The sequence below is a fragment of the Myotis daubentonii genome, chromosome 2, assembly GCF_963259705.1.
Source record: "Myotis daubentonii chromosome 2, mMyoDau2.1, whole genome shotgun sequence".
NCBI classification, from domain to species: Eukaryota; Metazoa; Chordata; class Mammalia; order Chiroptera; family Vespertilionidae; genus Myotis; species Myotis daubentonii.
This window is the reverse complement of record NC_081841.1, coordinates 5,214,117-5,235,400: the sequence shown is the minus strand read 5'-3', so window position 1 is coordinate 5,235,400 and position 21,284 is coordinate 5,214,117. Positions and strand designations below refer to the sequence as shown.

Sequence of the window (21,284 nt, the reverse complement as noted above, 5' to 3'; positions counted from 1 at the left end):
CCTTCTATAGCTGTCACTGGAGCTGAGAGCCAGCTCCAGCTCTGAGGCCCAGCTCCAGCTCTGAGGCCGCGGCTGGCTGAAAGCAGGTATCTGGGTTTGTTTGGCTTATATAATTGAAACTCTGTTGCCATCACTGGTGCTCTAAACACTGAGCCCGCTGGCAGCTGAAAGCAGGTATCTGGGGTTTGTTTAGCTTCTATAATTGAAACATTGTTGCTTCCGGAGCTCAGAGCTGGGCCGTGGCAGCGGGGAACCTTGGCTTCCTCCATCACTGGAGCAAGCAAGCCTCATGGTCGCTTCAGATGCGTGGCTGCCATCCGCCATCTTTGTTGGCAGTTAATTTGCATATCCTGTTGATTAGCCAATGGGAAGCGTAGCGGAGGTATGGCAATTACCATGTTTGTCTATTATTAGATACTAGAGGCCCGGTGCACAAAAATTTGTGCACTCGCAGAGGAAGGGGGTCCTTCAGCCCGGCCTGTGCCCTCTCGCAGTCTGGGACCCCTCGGGAGATAACGACCTGCTGGCTTAGGCCTGCTCCCAGGTGGCAGAGGGCAGGCCCAATCCCTAGGTGCAGCCCCTGGTCGGACTCAGAGCAGGGCCGATTGGGGAGTTGGGGCACCGCCCCCTGTCATGCACAGAGTAGGGCGGATTGGGAGGTTGCGATGCCACCCTCAGTCACGCTCAGGGTAGGGGGCCGATTGGGGGGTTGGGGCACCGTCCCCTGTCACACTCAAGGCAGGGTCGATGGGGAGGTTGCGGCGCCACCCCGTCATGCACAGAGCAGGGCCAATCGGGGTTGGGGCACTGCCCCCTGTCACTCACAGAGCAGGGCCTATCAGGGGGGTTGGGGCTCTTTACCCTGTCATGCACAGAGCCGGGCCAATCGGGGTTGGGGCGCTGCCCCCTGTCACGCACAGAGCAGGGCCCATCAGGGGGTTGGGGCACCACCACTCTCACACTCAGGGCAGGGCCGATGGGGAGGTTATGGCTCTACCCTATCACACACGGAGCAGGGCCCATGGGGGGGGGGTGCCGCACCCTGTCACACACAGAGCCGCAGGGTGATCAGGGGGTTTGGGTTCTGCCCCCTGTCACACTGATCCCGGTGCCGGGAGGCATATTACCCTTTTACTATATAGGATAGAGGCCTGGTGCACGGGTGGGGGCCGGCTGGTTTGCCCTGAAGGGTGTCCTGGATCAGGGTGGGGGTCCCCACTGGGGTGCCTGGCCAGCCTGGGTGAGGGGCTGATGGCTGTTTGCAGCTGGTCACCCACCCTTCAGGGTGGGGGTCCCCACTGGGGTGTCTGGTCAATCTGGGTGAGGGGCTGAGGGCTGTTTTTAGGCTGGGGGTGACTGAAGCTCCCAACCGCTCCTTTTTTTCTTTTTTTTTCTTTTTTTATTCTGGGCCAGCTTTAGCTTTGAGGCTTGGCTCCAGCTCTTGGGCCTCCGCTGCTGAAAGTAGGTTTCTGGCCTTTGCTTACAATGTTGCGATCCAGCCCGGTGGACTAAAGGAGGTTTCTGGGGTTTTGTTTAGCTTCTATATTTGTTACATAGTTGCTTAGAGTTGCAGCTCAGAGGCCTGCAGGGGCAGATGGGGAACGTTGGACTCCTCCGTCACTGAAGCAAGCAAGCCTCATGTTAGTTTCAAGATGCCTGGCTGCCGGCGGCCATCTTGGCTGGCAGTTAATTTGCATATTGCCCTGATTAGCCAATGGGAAGGGTAGCGGTCGTATGCCAATTACCATGTTTCTCTTTTATTAGATAGGAGGATTTTCTGAAAATAAATTTTAGTGCTAATTGTCACCAGTACCTCCTATAGAATAATGACCTTTCCTTCTCATCCACCTACCAACTTAAAAATCAAACAAAACAAATCTTACACTACTATAAATCATTTAAAAATATTAGAGCCCAGCCAGTGTGGTTTAGTGGTTGACTTGACCCAGGAACCAGGCGGTCTCGGTTGGATTCCTGGTCAGGGCACACACCAGGCTTGATCCCAAGTAAGGAGCATGGAGGAGGCAGCAGATCAATGATTCTCTTTTATCATTGATGTTTCTATCCTTCTCTCCCTCTCCCTCTTTTTGAAATCAATAATAATAAAATATAAAAAATAACAGATATTATAATTTTTTTCTGGTTTCCAAATTTGTTGCACTGCTAAATAGCACTGAACTTTCTTTTGCCAACGATGATTGGGTTTTAGTGCTGCTAGATTATTTGCTCCTATCCTTTAGTTACATTAAAATTTAATTATAATAATTATATTTCTACGAACGAAAAGATTTAAATTACATCAATAGGTCTTATTGCTTAAAAAGGAAGAATTCAGTGACAAGTAACATGCAGGATACACGTCAATGCAGCATTTCTTTCCAGGTGCTTAATAAAATTAAGAGTCTCAAATGTAGCCCGTCCAAAACTTAACACCTGCAGCCCTTTTCTCAGATAATAGCAACTCCCTGCTTCCAGAAAACCTTGACTCATCATATTCAACATCCAGCCTATTAGCAAATTCTGTTTGGCTCTACCTTTAGAATGTCCAGAATTTGACCACTCTTCACCCCCACCACCCTGGATCAACCTACTACCATCTCTTGCCTGGATTGTGGCAATAGCTTGATGTCTCTGCTTCTATCCCTGCATACTTTTTGGGGTCTCTTTTCAATGCCAGCAGCCAGAGTGGGCCTTTTTAAATTTGTCAGATTATGTCACTCTTCCTATCAAAGCCTCCAGTGGCTTCTGTCCCACATATAATAACAAAGTCCATGCTGTGATCTAGCAAACCCTGCATGACCTTTCTTACTGCATTTACTTGCTCTTTTAATCGGCTACCACTGAACTTCTCCATTTACTCAAACAGCTGCCTTAAGAATGTTTCATTTGATGTTCCTTCTGCCTGGAGTTCTCTCTTACCAGGTATACACATGGCCAACTCCTTCACTCTTGACTCAGATTTAACTATCACTTTTCTCTGGCTATTTTAGCTAAAATATAAGCTCTTGGCCTGGCTGGTGTGGCTCGGTTGGGTGTCCTTTGCACTGAAAGGCTGCCAGTTCAATTCCCAGTCAGGGCACATTCCCAGGTTGCTGGCTTGATTCCTAATAAGGGGGCTTGCAGGAGGCAGCCAATCAATGTTATGCTCATGCTCTCACATCAATGTTTCTCTCTCCCCCCTCTCTTTATCTCTAAAGTATTTTTATTTCAGCTCTCATACTTCAAAACCCCATACCCTTCCCCTACTTTATTTTTTTCCTTAGCAACCATGACTAACATCATATATACTTAATATTTGGTTATTGTTTCTCTCCAGTCTGTGACAACTAATTTTTGCTCTTTGTTCATTATTGTACCCCAGGTATCTAGAACACTACTTTTTAAAAATATTGTTAAATGAGTAGAAGCAATAGGCTAAACTATATTTTGAAAAGTAATTGAAGGAAGCTAAGAAGTAATAATGTTGATATTAAACTAAGTTCATTTGAAAGAACATATTCAAACATTTAGCTCAAACCACTTGCTCAGTGTCTAATGTGTCTGTAACTCATCTATTTATCTTCTATCATAACCCTAAATTATAATGGCTAAAGGTGGTATTTTAGAGTACTGTATCCGTAGGTCCTGTGTACATACTCAACAAGAAAATAGAGCCTTGACTGGCGTGGCTCAGTGATAGAGTGTGGCCTGCACGCCGAAGGGTCATGGGTTCAATTCCTGGCCAAGGGCACATACTTGGGTTGCAAGTTTGTTTCCCGGCCCCGTCTGGCGTGTGCAGGAGGCAACCAATCAATATGTGTGTGTGTCTCTGTCTCTCTCTTCTCCTCCCTCCCTTCCACTCTCTTTAAAAGTCAGTGGGAAAAAATAACCTCAGGTAAAGATTAACAAAAAAGGAAACTAGAAAGTTTCCTATTTGGAGTGATTAACTGATGGACTAGAACAAATGAAATAGAAAGTTTCCTATCTGGAGTAATTCACTGATGGCCTAGAACCCTGTTTGGCAAACTGCGGCTCGCGAGCCACACGCGGCTCTTTGGCCCCTTGAGTGTGGCTCTTCCACAAAATACCACGTGCGGGCGCGCACGTACAGTGCGATTGAAACTTTTTGGCCCATGTGCAGAAGTCAGTATTTTGTGGAAGAGCCACACTCAAGGGGCCAAAGAGCTGCATGTGGCTCACAAGCCGCAGTTTGCCAACCACTGACCTAGAACACATGATATAGCCAGGTTGCTCTGAGGAATCCATGGTAAGTCTGGCCTTTTTTATTTTTTGTAGTAAAATACATATAACATTTACCATGTTAATCATTTTTAAATATGCAGTTGTGAAGCAGATCCCCAGAACTTTTTCATGTTGCAAATCTGAAACTAAACCAATTAACAACTCTTTCTTTCCCCTCTCCCTACTCTCAGGTAGCCATGATTCTTCTGTTTCTATGAATTGACTTTAGATACCTCAGATAAGTAGAATCATAAAGTGTCTTCCTATGACTGGCTTATTCACTTAGCATAATGTCAAAAAGTCCATCCACGTTGTAGCATATACCAGATTTCCTTTCTCTTTATGGCTGAATACTATTCCACTCTATGCCTGTATGTACAGGTATTTCATGTATTCATTAATCAATTGACATTTGGGTTCGTTCTACTTTTTGGCTATTGTGAATAAGTACTGCTGTGACATGGCTGTACAAATATGAGTCTAGCTATTTTTAACTTAAAATACTTTATACTTTAATTTTTAATTTATAATGTCGCCCTAACTGGTTTGGCTCAGTGGATAGAGTGTCAGCCTGCAGACTGAAAGGTCCCGGGTTCGATTTTGGCCAAGGGCATGTACCTTGGTTGCGGGCACATCCCCAGTGAGAGGTGTGCAGGAGGCCGCTGATCAATGTTTCTCTCTCATCGATGTTTCTAACTTTCTATCCCTCTCCTTTCCTCTCTGTGAAAAATCAATAAAATATATTTTTTAAAAAATTTATAATGTCTTTAAGTTCTGTGTCAAATGCCCTACCTCTATCGGAAAAAAAGTCATTTCATGACTAATTATATAATCTGAACCTGTGTGTCTCAATACAGTTTTAGTTCCTAATGCTATACATATTCCAGAAGTTTGTATAGTAGTTTTAATTAAAAGGAAAATAATGAAATAGATCATAAACTATTAAAAGCCTAATATATAAACATTTAGCTCAAAAACAGAAGGAAAATCATCTTTGCCACTTTCCACATTCTTAACATAATTGTCACCATAAATACATCTTTTTCAGGCATACCTCCAAACAACCACTGACCACAATTCTGCTGATTGTGTTAATCATAAGTCTTACTCTAGTATTAAACAAAAGTTACCTACAAAACTGATTAATCAAAACACAGAGTCGTGTTCCAAATGTTATATGAACATAATGTGTCTGAAGAGCCAATTTAACGATTCCTTTTGGTTGACTTCTTCTTGTGCACTTCTTTATGCTTCTTTTTTTTCCTCTTACCACCTTCTTTGAATCCTGCTGAGAAAACAGAGGGATCCTTGTTGCTGGTGACCCACGGTATACGTTGCTCATTTCCCACACAAGTGTATTGAGGCACATATTTGGAGCTGTAGGACTTTGGTGAATAATTGTCAAGTGACTGTCTTCTCCACCTATGCTCTGCAAAGCCCTCTTCATCTAACACATCATTTATAATGAGGAAGGACTCTAACTCGCCATCATCTTCCCCTTCTCTTTCCTCCTCATTCTCAATAATTCTGCTTGTATTGGTCTTTCTGCCATTAACAGTTTTATATGAAGTAAAAGATGTGTAGTTGTCCATCCCACTGTCATCAAATGCCAGGGAAGAGAAAAACTTAAGGTCTTCATGGCCCAGTGAATCATATGGCGTATATCTTGTGTCATATTCATAAAATCTCTCAAAAACTGGATATTCACGGGAGGTAGAGAAAAAGGATCTTGCACCTCTGTTTCTACTTCTATAGGAACTTCTTGGACTATTTAAAAGGTCCTCAAGTGAGTCGTCAAAGAAAAGACATAAAAATGAGTCTCTTTCACCAAAAATTTCTGTAAAGACATCATCTGGCTTAGGGAATGTGAAGCCATATTCAAAAGAATCATCAGTATTACTTCCGCCTTCGCCATTTAATCCTTCTTTGCCATATTTATCATAAATGTCCCGTTTTTCATCATTTGATAATACCTCATACGCTTCAGCTACTTCTTTGAATTTCCTCTCCGCTTCTTCTTTATTTTCTGGATTTTTATCAGGGTGCCATTTAAGTGCCACTTTATGATAAGCCTTTTTAATGTCTGCACATGAAGCATATCTCTGCACTCCTAGAACTTCATAGTAATCTACCATTTTTTAACAAATCGTTGGAAGGGGGTGCCCTGGGTAGTAAGAACCGTGGTTTCCTCTCCGTCCCGGCTCTGTTGGTGGTGGTGGTAGAGTGACTGCAAATAGGCACATTTTTACATTGAAGACAATGTTGCTGTGGGTCACTGCTAGGAAATGATAGGGTACTGATTGTGTGGTAAGCAGAGTTACAAGAGGGCTGCATTATGGTGTCATCCGGGGGTTGGGGTAGGACTTGACCTTCTCAATGGAGCTAGTCCAGAGTCATATCAGACCGTCCTGAACCCTCTGGATGATTTCTCCTGTATTTCTCTGGAAGCCTCAAACAATACCTCATAAGTCAGTGGGACCTGTTGTTACTGGCCACAGCATGCTACTTGCATAATGCGACCTCTAGGTTACTAAGTCTTAATAACTTACTTCCCAGTGCTTGCATGTTTTGGTTCGGAAAAATGAAGAAGTCTAAAAAACATGTAGTTAAAGATTTTGAAAATTGTGTGTTTATGTATTCAATACATATTATTGAATGCCTATTTTGTGCATGGCTCAGTTTTAGCCACTGGTAATAACAATATTGAATAAAAAAAAAAAAAGCCAGTTTTCATGGTGTTTACATTATCATAGAGTACAATGAATAAATGGGAGATAATGTGATAAGTGCTTCCTATCTAATAAAAGAGAAACATGGTAATTAGCGTACGACCGCTACCCTTCCCATTGGCTAATCAGGGCAATATGCAAATTAACTGCCAACCAAGATGGCGGCCGACAGCCAGGCAGCTTAAAGTGAACATGAGGCTTGCTTGCTTCAGTGACAGAGGACTCCAACATTCCCCACCTGCTGCTGCAGGCCTCTGAGCTGCAACTCTAAGCAACTATGTTACAAATATAGAAGCTAAACAAAACCCCAGGAACCTCCTTTAGTCCCTCTGGCTTCAGCCAGCAGGATCGCAACATTGTTTCAAATACAGAAGGTAAACAAAGGCCAGAAACCTACTTTCAGCAGCGGAGGCCCAAGAGCTGGAGCCAAGCCTCAAAGCTAAAGCTGGCCCAGAATAAAAAAAAAGAAAAAAGAAAAAAAGGAGCGGTTGGGAGCTTCAGTCACCCGCCAGCCTGAAAACAGCCCTCAGCCCCTCACCCAGACTGGCCAGGCACCCCAGTGGGGACCCCCACCCTGAAGGGTGTGTGACCAGCTGCAAACAGCCATCAGCCCCTCACCCAGGCTGGCCAGGCACCCCAGTGGGGACCCCCACCCTGATCCAGGACACCCTTCAGGGCAAACCAGCCGGCCCCCACCCGTGCACCAGGCCTCTATCCTATATAGTAAAAGGGTAATATGCCTCCCAGCACTGGGGTCAGCGGAGCCGAGAGGCCTCCCGGCACCGGGATCAGCGTGACAGGGGGCAGCGCCCAAACCCCCTGATCACCCTGTGGCTCTGTGTGTGACAGGGGGCGGGGCCACAACCTCCCTATCCGCCCTGCTCTGTTTGTGACAGGGGAAGGCGCCCCAATCCCCTGATCAGCCCTGCTCTGTGCCTGATAGGGGGAGCTCCCCAACCCCATGATCGCCCTGCGGCTCTGTGTGTGACAGGGTGCGGCGCCACAACCCCCTGATCGGCCCTGCTCTGTGTGTGACGGGGTAGAGCCATAACCTCCCCATTGGCCCTGCCCTGAGTGTGAGAGTGGCGGCGCCCCAACCCCCTGATCGGCCCTGCTCTGTGGGTGATAGAGGGCGACGCCCCAACCCCCACCCCTCGGGCCCTGCTCTGTGTGTGATGGGGTAGAGCCATAACCTCCCATCGGCCCTGCCCTGAGTGTGACAGTGGCAGTGCCCCAACCCCCGATTGGCCCTGCTCTGTGGGTGATAGAGGGCAGCGCCCCAACCCCCTGATCCACCCTGCTCTGTGTGTGACGGGGCGGTGCCCCAACCCCCCAATCGACCCTACCCTGAGCGTGACTGAGGGTGGCATCGCAACCTCACAATCCACCCTGCTCTGTGCATGACAGGGGGCGGCGCCCCAACTCCCCAATCGGCCCTGCTCTGAGCCTGACCAGGGGCTGCACCTAGGGATTGGGCCTGCCCTCTGCCACCCGGGAGCAGGCCTAAGCCAGCAGGTCGTTATCTCCCGAGGGGTCCCAGACTGCGAGAGGGCACAGGCCGGGCTGAGGGGACCCCCCCACAGACACCCCCGAGTGCACAAATTTTTGTGCACTGGGCCTCTAGTTTTAAAATAAAAAGCGTGATGGCAGAAATCTACCTTCGATTGGTTTTAGAAGGCCTCTGAAGAGATGACATCAGAGCTGTGTGATCAGTATAGTAGCTACTAGCCATGTGGGTGGACATGTTGGTTTTTTCCACTTTTGACCCATTATAAATAAAGCTAGCATTCATTTCTAGTGAGAAGCCAATTTGGGGGGTGGGGGCGGGTGGGGAGGTGATAATGCATCAAATTTACATTTTTAATGTGTCTGCTGTGGGGAGAATCAGTTGTATGTGGGAAAGTTAGGATTAGCAAATCCAGGTAGATACTCTCACTCTCTCCCTCTCCCTCTCTCCACCCTACCCTTTCATTCTCTCTAAAAATCAATTTTAAAAAATCCAGTTAGAAGAAAACTCGACCAAATTTGGTTTTCTTTGGGGACAATTTAAATTATCAATAGGCTAGGCCTGAATTATAAAGATGTATTCCTGGCTCATTTTATTGTCTTAGGAAATTCCCTAAGATGATCTGTCTCTGTTTCTCCTCCTCTATATGTTGTTTTCTTTTTCATGACATTTATAAACAACTTGTTTAAATGATATTCTAGTGACATGGAAAATAATAGTATAAATTTCTAGCCAGTCTTTCAAGACCATTTGTCAGCTTTGAATATTTTTTACTTTTTGTTTGTATACCAATTGACTAGAAGTATTGCAGAACTCTTAAATTCAAATAATTTCAATTCTGTCCAGTATCTGTACTTACATGTATGTATGGTATCCATGTGATTATATTTACCTACCATTGAAAATAAGTAGCAGGGGGGATAAAATGGATACATATGTAATACCCTTTGTAATACTTTAAGCAATAAAAAAAAAAAAAAAAAAAAGAAATACAGGCAGGTTTCCCAAGGCGATTTAAAGTAGCTCTTTTGAAATTTCCCGCCCTGAGGCAAGTACCACCAGGAAGTTGATAGTCAAGTAATTTAGCAGCTATGCCAGGCTTATTGGCTGGAAACTTAAAGCTTTTAAGTTCAAATCATCTAAAAGTATTGAAATTTATAATACTGAAATGTTCATCTGAGTATGCCTAGTATGAAGTCTAGATGATAGAAGTTAATCTATTAATTGAAAATGCCTTATATTTTATTTGAAATATATTCTTAAAAATATAAAAGTGTAGTTAATCAAAGAACTGCTAATATTTGACTTGTAAGCTCTGAAAGTTTAAAGTGCAAATTGAATCGGGAGAAATTAATTAAATATCTAATATCTAACTTGTTTTTGAAAAAAAAAATGTGTTTTCTCTTACATGATTAGGAATTCAAAATATGTTACTCATTGATCTGATATAAAGAGGATTAATTTTGTAATCTCAACTGAAAATTTTTAATACAAAAACCAGTTTAAATTTGATTGATATTCTTTAAGACAATTATAAAAGGTATAAACAGCTAATGGGATTTCTGCTTGTCTGCAATATAATGTTGGTCATCTATCTTTTAGGGCTTTTGGTTTGCTCTGTCAAAGAACAGTGTAGACAGCCACCACTTTGAGCTGCTTGACTTGGCAGCCGCCATGTTGGCCGCATGGCCTGCCGCTCCCCTGGGGGCCGCCCTCTTGGAACAGCCCCGCCCTCTGACTTAGCCAATCACAAAAGGAGTGTCTTCTCACTGAGGCAGGATGGGATTTCAGGGGTGGAGTTTTACTGCGGAAATGTGGATGGGACAAAAAGTGTGCTTGCCTCGCGGATTTATTTAATACTATTTTTAAGAAGATATTTTTAATACTTAATAAATTAGCAATCACGGTCTTAATATAATTTCAGTGGTATGATAGACCAATGTTTTGAGCAGTTGGCTTTTTAAGGGCCGACAATAGAGCTTGTATTTCTTTTTTTTTTTTTTTTTAATTAAATCTTTATTGTTCAGATTAAAAAAAAAAAAGAAGAAAATAAGTAGCAGTAATAATAATATTGAACATTATTTGAGTACCATCTTTGGGTCAGACCCTGTAGCAAGTGTCTTACATGCAGTTTCTCATTGAACTGTCATAGCATTCCAGCGAAATAAATATTTTGTGTCCATATGAAACCTGAGCCTCTGAAAAATAGTAATTTGCCTAAGGAAACCTAGCTCATTAGTGAAAAATCTGATACTTAAACTTGGATCTATCTGATTCCAGATTCTGCTCTTTCCAACTCTATCTCATTTCTTAGACCAGGATTTAAGAGTTTAGGTTCTAGAGCAGGGGTGGGCAAACTTTTTGACTCAGGGCCACAATGGGTTCTTAAACTGGACCGGAGGGCCGGAACAAAAGCATGGATGGAGTGTTTGTGTGAACTAATACATGTTAACACTGCTGCTGGTGAAGGAGCGGAGGGGAGAGCAAGAGAACCCTCCGCTCTTTCGGCTCCGCTAGCCAGATAGAACAGCTGAACGGGCCGGATCCGGCCCGCGGGCCGTAGTTTGCCCACGGCTGTTCTAGAGGTTAGGAGAAACCAAGATGGCGGCATAGGTAAACACCGGAGATTGCTGCCTCGCACAACCACTTCAAAAATACAACTAAAAGACGGAACGGACATCACCCAGAACCACAGGAAGGCTGGCTGAGGGGAAATTCTACAACTAGAAGGAAAGAGAAAAGCATACCGAGACTCAGAGGAGGTGCGGTGCGGTGCGGAAGTAAAATACTAAGGTGTGGAGGTGCATGCGGAGCGGGCTGGCGGCTGAGGGCACAGTTTTCTTTTTCAATCGGGAGAGAGTCTCAGGCTCTGAGCTCCAGCTCCGGGCGAGTCTCTGGGGACCCAGACTCAAACGGGAGAAGCAGGACTGTCTGGCATCGGTTGGAACTCGAGGGCAGCTTTCTCTCCGAGGTACTTGCAGCAATTGCTGGGACACTGAGAAGAAGAGCCTCTAAAGGCAGGACTGAGAGCAGCCATAACTGCTCGCCCTGTTGATCCCCTGGGACCCGCCACGCCCAAGCCTTGCACGCAGGCATTTGCCGGATAGCCTCAGGCAGAGGCTAGATTAGCACCTCCCTAGAGATCAGGACAGAAGTTCTCCCACTGCAGACACAGCTGATTCTCACAGCCAATTGGCCTGGAGGTCAAATCCCCCCCAGTGTTACCTACAACAATCAAGGCTTAACTACAAGACTGCACAAAGACCACAAGGGGGTGCACCAAGAAAGCATAAAAAAAATGCGGAGACAAAGAAACAGGACACAAATGACAGAAATGGAGGAAAGCAAACTACTGGACATAGAGTTCCTAACCACACTTTTAAGGTGTTTTAAGGTGTTTCAAGAACTGTCTAGAAGCCTCCAATAAATTTAGTAAGGCCCTCGAAAAGACTGGTGAGACCACTGATAAATGTAGTGAGATCCTCAAGAAATCTAGTGAGACCCTCAATGTTGTGATAAAGGACCAACTAGAAATTAAGCATACACTGACTGAAATAACGAATATTAGACAGACTCCCAACAGCAGACCAGAGGAGCGCATGAACCAAGTCAAAGATTTGAAATACAAAGAAGCAAAAAACACCCAACCAGAAAAGCAAAATGAAAAAAGATTCCAAAAATACGAAGATAGTGTAAGGAGCCTCTGGGATAGCTTCAAGCATACCAGCATCCGAATTATAGGGGTGCCAGAAAAAGAGAGAGAGCAAGATATTGAAAACCTGTTTGAAGAAATAATGACAGAAAACTTGCCCTACCTGGTGAAAGAAATAGACTTACAAGTCCAGGAAGCGCAGAGAACCCCAAACAAAAGGAATCCAAAGAGGACCACACCAAGACACATCATAATTAAAATGCCAAGAGCAAAAGACAAAGAATCTTAAAAGCAGCAAGAGAAAGAAAGTCAGTTACATACAAAGGAGTACCCATATGACTGTCAGCTGATTTCTCAACAGAAACTTTGCAGGCCAGAAGGGAGTGGCAAGAAATATTCAAAGTGATGAATGCCAAGAACCTACAACCAAGATTACTTTATCCAGCAAAACTATCATTCAGAATTGAAGGTCAGATAAAGAGCTTCACAGAGAAGGAAAAGCTAAAGGGGTTCATCACCACTAAACCAGTATTATATGAAATGCTGAAAGGTATCCTTTAAGAAGGGGAAGAAGAAGGAGAAGGGGAAGGGGAAGGGGAAGGGGAAGGAGAAGAAACAAATTATGAACAACAAATACACATCTATCAACAAGTGAATCTAAAAATCAAGGGAATACATAATCTGATGAACAGAATGAACTGGTGATTATAATAGAATCAGGGGCATAGAAAGGGAATGGACTGACTATTCTTGGGGGGGAACGGGGTATGAGGGATGCGGGAAGAGACTGGACAAAAATCGCGCACCTATGAATGAGGACAGTGGTGGGGAGTAAGGGCGGAGGGTGGGGTGGGAACTGGGTGGAGGGGAGTTGTGGGGGGAAAAAAGAAGAACAAATATAATAATCTGAACAATAAAGATTTAATTTAAAAAAAAAAAGAGTTTAGGTTCTAGACCAGGTGTGGGCAAACTTTTTGACTCGAGGGCCACAATGGGTTCTTAAACTGGACCGGAGGGCCGGAACGAAAGCATGGATAGAGTGTTTGTGTGAACTAATATAAATTCAAAGTAAACATCATTACATAAAAGGGTACGGTCTTTTTTTTTTTTTAGTTTTATTCATTTCAAACGGGCCGGATCCAGCCCGCGGGCTGTAGTTTTCCCACGGCTGTTCTAGACATTGCACATTATGAGCCCCCTAAGGGGGACTGAACCTGCAACCTAGGTATGTGCCCCGACTCAGAATCAAACCCTCAACTCTTTGGTGTATGGGATAAAGCTACAACGAACTGAGCCACCTGGCCAGAGCTCTTTTAAGAACTTTTTTTTAAAAAATATATTTTATTGATTTTTTACAGAGAGGAAGGGAGAGAGATAGAGAGTTAGAAACATCGATGAGAGAGAAACATCAATCGGCTGCCTCCTGCACACTCCCTACTGGGGATGTGGCTGCAACCAAGGTATATGCCCTTGACTGGAATCAAACCCGGGACCCTTCAGTCCGCAGGCCGGCGCTCCATCCACTGAACCAAACCGGCTAGGGCTCTTTTAAGAACTTTTACTCTCTTAGCAACTTTCAAATATACAATACATAATTGTTAGCTATAGTTACCATACTATACATTACATCCCCAGAACTTATTGATCTTGTAAATACACCCATTTTGGTTTCTATCTTCTGTACTCCACTAAACTGTTCTTGTCAGGGTCTCCAGTGACTTCCATGTTGCCAAATCCAGTAGTTGTCTTTTTGGTCTCAGATTTAGCAGCACATGGCACAGTTAAGTGTTTCCCCTTTCATAAAACACTGGTTTCTTTAACTTCCTAAATACCACATTCTTACAGTTTTCTTCCTTTCTCCTGTGCCTTTTCTTCTCACACCAAAATAATATAGTACCTGGACTTTCTCTGTACCATCTTCATAGGTAATATTCAGTCCCAGGACTTTTGATCCCCTGAACTTAAGACTGTTTGACCTCTCCATTGGAATAGCCAATAATTATCTCAGTCTTTTCCATTTCATTTAATGGCATAACCTTCCACCCACTTGCAAAAACCTGGGAATCATCCTTAATATGCTTTTTTTTTTACTCCCCGCATATAGCCAAAACCAGATTTGTTGGCTTGTTACCCTTCAAAAATATATCCCGAATCTCATCACTGGGAAAATAAAATAACAAATAATCTCTATCTTCCCAAAGTTCATAGCAAACTAGCAATTATGTGCAGTGTAGTAGGTCTTAAAATAGAATTAAGCCTGGTTGATGTGACTCAGTAGATAGTGTTGGCCTGCGCACAAGGGTTGCAGGTTCGATTCCCAGTCAAAGGCATGTACCTGGGTTGCAGATTCTATTTCCACCTGGGTTGGGCACATACGGGAAGCAACCAATCGATGTGTCTCTCTTTGTCTTTCTTCCACTCTTTCTAAAAATCAGTGGAAAACATATCCTCCGGTTAGGATTCACAACAATAGCAAAATAGAATTAACTGCAGTAGCATTGAGGAGGGGCCTTTGTATTAGAAGCAGTAGGGAGGGGAATTAAAAATCAGGCTTCCTAGATGTTGGAGCTGATTTTTGAGAAGTTGAGTAATCAGAAACAAGCAAAGGCCATTTTAGACTAAGATAACTGCGTACTTAAAGCCAAATGCTGTTATAATAGACTAATTAGCTGGCTCTTTGCATAGTTTAGTGTGGTTGCAGTAATGTTTTTTGAGGATTAGGCTAGCCATTAGAAGAGTGAGCAGGGGCCAGATTAAGAAGGGTGCTAAGCCCTGACCGGTTTGGCTCAGTGGATAGAGCGTCGGCCTGCAGACTGAAGGGTCCCAGGTTCGATTCCGGTCAAGGGCATGTACCTCGGTTGTGGGCACATCCCCAAGAGAGAGTGTGCAGGAGGCAGCAGATCAATGTTTCTCTCTCACATTGAGGTTTCTGACTCTCTATCTCTCTCCCTTCCTCTCTGAAATTAAAAAAGATTTATTTATAAAAAAGAAGGGTGCTAAGCTAGAGTCAAACATATTTTGAAAGATAGAAAAATCTAAGCATACATAGCAGACTAAAGTCACTAAGGGTTAAAATTAGGTCATGTCTGTGTTACCAGGGCTTCACACAGGCTCTGGCTGGCACAGAGGAAGGCCCATATATATATTGAAGGTGAAATTAATTTGCATTTTCCAAAAAACCCAAATGCTGGAGATAGATAAATGTACATATACATATACTGTGAGGACCTTCTAGATTCCTTCTTCCATTTCATCCTCTTTCTTTCTCCTTAGGATGCATATTCTGTTCTCAGAGAAGGTACTCCCTCCAGCCCATCCCAGACAGGAAGGTTCCAAATCGATACTTGGGCCAGCCCAGCCCCTTCACACACCCACACCTCCTCAGACCAGGTAAGGATTTTAACCATAATAACTGTCTCTCTTCAGGTGCTTTATCTAGAGCTGTGCTGTTCAATACAGGAGCCACCAGCCACTAGTGGCTATTGTATACTTATTATGTTGCTAGTGCAACTAAGAAACTAAATTTTTAAATTTTATTTTAAATTATTTATTTATTTATTTACTTATTTTTAAATATATTTTATTGATTTTTTACAAAGAGGAAAGGAGAGGGATAGAGAGTTAGAAACATAGATGAGAGAGAAACATCGATCAGCTGCCTCCTGCACACTCCCCACTGGGGATGTGCCCGCAATCAAGGTACATGCCCCTGACCGGAATCGAACCTGGGACCCTTGAGCCCACAGGCCGATGCTCTATCCGCTGAGCCAAACCGGTCAGGGCTATTTTAAATAATTTAGATTTAAACTTAAATAGCTACATGTGGCTACTGGTACTCTGCCGACAGCACTATCTAGAGCCATAAACACTTTATTAAGCCTTACCATTCAGAATTATTGATGAAATATGTACTCAGGATTTTCTTAAAGAAAAGTTCTATTGCTTTCTAAGACTTAGTTTCTACAGTTGTGTTCTAACTATTGATTCCTAGTGAACTACTATGTTAAAGATATTTTAGAAAACATGTTTTTTTAAAAAAAATATGGAATACTTCATGAATTTGTGTGTTATCCTCAAAAACGTGTTTTTCTTGAAAGTGTTAAACACTCATTTCAAAAGTTTAATAATATTCCTGTATAGATTATGCAAGATTTCCAGATCTGACTGTCACAGCTTTGAGAGGTGACAGCACTGGTAAAGATGATGCAAAAATTGGTGTTTATTTACTTCACTGGTTTTTATACTTGATAAAAGTTGACCTCCCCGATATTTGTTTCTGCTATAAGACTCCAGTGTTGCTGCTAGATGTGTCATCACTATCGCTCAAATTCATGCCTAAACGTTTTTATTTTGTTTTATCAAAAAGGCGTGAGGGATGAACTGTGGTGAATGAATATCATCCCAAAGAGGTAGGTAGAGTAAAACCACATGCTGTGTAAAACAGCAGCCAGGGTTTCAAGGGAAATTGTTGCTTCTGCCATGAGAAGTTAAATCTGTGTTGTCTGTGTAAGCATAGATATTAATAATCTAAGCTGCCTTTAGAAATATGTTACTCTTCCACTGTCTCCACTCAGTGAACGACACCCGTGTGTCTCTCAGTGAGGGCTTCTTTTGCTGATTCTTCATGAGACTGGAATTCCTGCTGGAAAGTCGGCTGAGACTCAGGAAATGCAGCTCACCACTGCAACACACAAGAAATCAGAGTTTTTCAAAGCTGTAAGGTAAGCTTAATAGCAATCCAGTTGATGTAAATTTAAGTATTTCTCTACCCTATCAACCTACTTTTAGCGTCAGTCTTTTTTAAAATGTAGAATTGATATTAAGCTTTACCAGCTTTGAAAATTATTGATTTCTTGTGGTGAGATACTTTTATGTGGTGAGCTGCATTTTCCAGGCCTTAAAACTAGTAGTCATATTGTCACAATGGTGGTCTCTGTATCTAGAATGTTTGCTATGTATGTTACATACATGTTAACAAAATAAAAAGTCAATATAGCCTTGGCCAGTGTTCTCAGTGGTTAGAGCGTCGGCCCACACACCAATTGCTGGTCAAAGGTTTCGAGTTCGTTCCTGGCCCAGTTGGGGCACATGCTGGAGGCAACCAATCAATGTGTCTCTTTCACATTGATCTTTCTATCTCTGTCTCTCTCTCCCCCACTTCCTCCCTCCCTTCCACTCTCTAGAAAACAATGGAAAAAATATCCTCAGGTGAAGATTAACAACAAAAAATGAATGCAAATAAACATACACACATACATGCTCATACACATTCACATGTTCATCTCAGCTATGGGGGGAAGGGATGCCTGTCCTAATCTTTATTCTCCTAGACATAGGCTTTGGACGCGGGGGTAAGTGAGAAGGGAGAGGAGAAGATAAAATTTTAAAGCAGAATTATTAGTTATACAGTTTTTAGAGGCAAGAACTATGTAAATATTCAAAGTATTAATCCTTTGTCTTTCTCCATGTAGAGATGCAAAACATATATAAGTGTTAAAATGTTTGTGGGGTGAAGAAAGAGTAAATTAAGAAAAATTATAAGACGTGTAATACTTAAAAGAACTTTTTTTCTTTTACATAGCCAGTTTGTTAGTTTAGGGTATAAAATTGTGTTGTCTATACTTAGTTTGCTCCAAAAGGTTTCATGTTTGGCATAGTTATTTTCTCAATACTTGCCAGTACTTAAAACTTTTTGAAACTATCTCAGTTCCTTTCCTAATTATTATACACGTTTTATATATATTATAGAAAAATTAGAGAATACAGCTAAGCATACATTTTTTAAAAATTATTCATAATCTGCCCTGGTCAGGTAGTTCAGTTGGTTGGAGCATTGTCCCATACACCAAAAGGTTGTGGGTTCAATTCCCAGTAGGGATGAGTTTGGGAGGCAACCAATCAATGTTTCTCTCCTCTCAAATCAATAAACATATACTTAGGTGAGGATAAAAAAAATTAATCATAATCCCACCACTCCCAAGAAATCCCACCACTGTTGAGATTTTTGTATATGTATATTTCTAGACTTATTTCTTATATAAAAATTGTGTGTGTGTGTATACATTCTGTATACTGATCAGTTATTTTCTTAAATTCTTAAAAGTGAAATTACTGTGTCAGTTTCTTCTGAATTTTTGGGAGCTGATTTCCCTTGGCCATATCTACTCAAGTTTCCTGAAGCAACAGTAACTTGGAAAATATTCAGTAGAATAACATGGGAGATAAAGGGATTCTGTTCTGGCTTTACTACTACTATTTTAGATGGAAATAAAGAATCAGGTTGACTCACCCAGGTCCTCCTCGTGATGTTTAAAATTTATCATTTTCTTAAAGAAATCTAGGCATTATAGACCATTTCTTCTTTTGCATGACATTGCCATCCCTGTGTCTGTAGAGACAGAAAATGTCAGTTCATCCTTTTCAATCACTAGTATTCCCTCCACTTATCACCTGAGGGGAAATAAAAGTGATTCCATGTAGGAAGGCAAGTGGCATTCTGAGCTTTATACTATCATGAGCTGTGAATCGACTTTTTATATCTGTACAAGAGAGACACTTATAGAGTTCCTGGACATTGCCACAGGAGTATTGCTGTCACCAGCAGAACAGCAAGGTGTTTAGTTCACACAAACACTGAAACTTATCAGGGAATAGGAAGAATTAGTGCCTAATGAAGCGTTTGTTCCAAAAGCCTGTATTTCTAACATTTCTACATTTCTAAGCAAAATAAATTTTAGAATGTGAAGTACAGTTTGGAGTGCTTTACAACAGGACTATTCAGAAGCTGAGCTGTCAGAATGACTTGTCAGACATATCCAGAACCACTTTTTTGTTTTCCTATCAAGTGTAATATTTAAAATGATAAAAAGATTGGTTCTAGCCTGACCGGTGTGGCTAAGTGGTTGAGCGTCAACCTATGAACCAGGAGGTCTCAGTTTGATTCCCTGTCAGGGCACATGCCCATTGCAGGCTTAATCCCCAATTAGAGGTAGCCGATCAATGATTCTCATCATTTCTATCTCTCCTTCATCCTTCCTCTCTCTGAAATTAATAAAAATATATACTAGATTGGTTCTAGAATGGGTTAAAAATAATAATCCCCAAATCTCCCCTTAAAAGTTTCATAATCAATTAGGTGTCCATATTTCAGTGATTGTTTAGTTGTAGTTTTTTTTTGTAATTTTTATTTATTGATTTGAGAGAGAGAGAAACATTGGTTTTTGTTGTTCCACTCATTTATGAACTCACTGGTTGACCTTTGTATGTGCCCCAACCAGGGATTGAACCCACAACCTAGGTATGTGTCCTGACAGAATCGAACACGCTACCTTTTGGTGTACAGGACAATGCTCCAGCCAACCGAGCCACCCGGCCAGGGCTTATTATGTCCATTTTAAAGATGAGGAAACTGAGGCACAGAGCAGATTGGTAGCTCAGGATTTCATTTCACAACAGTCTGACAGAGTCCACACTTAACCACAAAACAGTACAGCCCCGCCGTTGTGGCTCAGTGGTTGAGCGTTGACCTATGAACCAGGAGGTTTGATTCAATTCCCAGTCAGGGCACATGCCTGGCTTGCCGGCTCCATCCCCAGTGGGGGGCGTGCAGGAGCAGCTGATCAATTTCTAACTATCTCTTTTTTTTCTCCTTTTTTTTCCTTCAAATTTTTACAATAGAATAGAAAATTTAAACCTGGGCTATCCCATAATTCTCCATGTGCTATGAAGAGATTTGGCCTAAATTGAAGAAATGAACTTGGGTATCTTTATCTAATATTAAACAACCTTGCGTACTTCGGCACTGCAGAAATGCAAAGCATCACTGTTGTTTGTCATTTCTAGGGGAGGTGACTCCAGGACTATCCCAGGTGGAATATGCGCTTCGCAGACACAAATTAATGTCTCTGATCCACAAGGAATCACAAGGGCAGAGTGGGACAGACCAGACAGTGGTTCTGCTGTCCAACCCTACATACTATATGAGCAATGATATCCCCTATACTTTCCACCAAGACAACAACTTCTTGTACCTGTGTGGATTCCAAGAGCCCGATAGCATTCTGGTCCTTCAGAGCCTCCCTGGCAAGCAGTTACCAGCACACAAGGCCATGCTTTTCGTGCCTCGGAGAGACCCCAGCCGAGAACTTTGGGATGGCCCTCGATCGGGCACTGATGGAGCAGTAGCCCTAACTGGTGTGGATGAAGCCTATACGCTGGAAGAATTTCAACATCTGGTTTCGAAACTGAAAGGTAACCAATGGGAGGAGAAGTCAAATGATGGGCCAGATTGGGATTAAGACCTTCCTTACCCATTTAGACAAAGTTCTTAATGTCCTAGAATGATTATCCATAGCAGTGGTTTCTCTTAAGCACCAAGAAAGGAACATAAATTTTTACGACAAGACTGGTCTGCTTTAAAGACTTCATTTATTCATTTGCTAAATCTTTCTAGAGAATTCATTCTCATAGACTGTTAACTGTCCTAGTGCGAAATCCCAAAGAGTGAATTTCCTTCTGAAGTGGAGGATCGCTGTGGGCCACTCTTTAAGACTACTGACCAGTCTATTGACCTTTGATCCCTGCTTTTTACTGCTTTTGCCAATTCTTCAAAATGAGGTAGTATTCTCAAAAAAATGATCTAAGCACCACCAGCATCAGAATCACCTGGTGATGCATATTAGAATTACAAATGAAAAAAAAAGAAGCATTACAAATGCATAGTAGATATTGGAAAATGTAAAATCATAGGCCCCCATTCCATACTGACTAAATCAGAATCTACATTTTAACAAGATTCTTAGGTGATTTATATACACAGTTCATACTTCTCAAAATAGTCACTTTCTCTACATTAATTCTGGTGAAATTATGATCACTCAGAATATTTTGGGATTTCTTTTCTGGAACTTCGCAGAACCTACACTACAATATAAACTATCCTTAGAGATTCTTGTAAATCTATAGTTCTGGAAGCATTTTTTAAAGTATCCAAAGTCACTTAGAGCCAAATGTGTTAAATAAGATAGATGATCAGGTTGGAAAATACTGATTTTAGACAAAATAATGCAGGATTGTAAAAAAAATTTTTTAAGATTTTTTTTTTTTTTTAAAAAGAGAAAGAACCATCAGTGTGAGAGTGAAACATCAATCAGCTGCCTCCTGCATGCCCCTACTG

At 42.4% G+C, this 21,284-nt stretch overlaps 2 protein-coding genes across 11 annotated transcripts in view; one reads left to right on the top strand and one right to left on the bottom strand.

Moving 5' to 3' along the window:
- XPNPEP3 (X-prolyl aminopeptidase 3) overlaps positions 1-21,284 on the top strand; it is a 48,287-nt gene that overhangs the window by 4,984 nt on the left and 22,019 nt on the right. For 6 of the 10 annotated variants that reach the window (XR_009451085.1, XR_009451086.1, XM_059681443.1 and 3 more), the window contains 2 exons: positions 15,383-15,499; positions 19,952-20,359. Coding sequence is in view for 8 of the 10 variants with exons in the window: in XM_059681443.1 (XP_059537426.1) it covers positions 15,383-15,499; positions 19,952-20,359 (525 nt within the window). In the remaining 2 variants the exon portion in view is untranslated. Of the gene's footprint in view, positions 1-15,382; positions 15,500-16,475; positions 16,519-16,683; positions 16,831-19,951; positions 20,360-21,284 lie in introns of all 10 variants that reach the window. The other 4 variants (XM_059681449.1, XM_059681448.1, XM_059681450.1 and 1 more) reach the window with 4 other exon arrangements.
- Positions 5,362-6,369, bottom strand: DNAJB7 (DnaJ heat shock protein family (Hsp40) member B7). Its single transcript, XM_059681441.1, has one exon. The coding sequence runs from the start codon at positions 6,354-6,356 to the stop codon at positions 5,427-5,429; it is 930 nt and encodes a 309-aa protein (XP_059537424.1). The 5' UTR covers positions 6,357-6,369; the 3' UTR covers positions 5,362-5,426.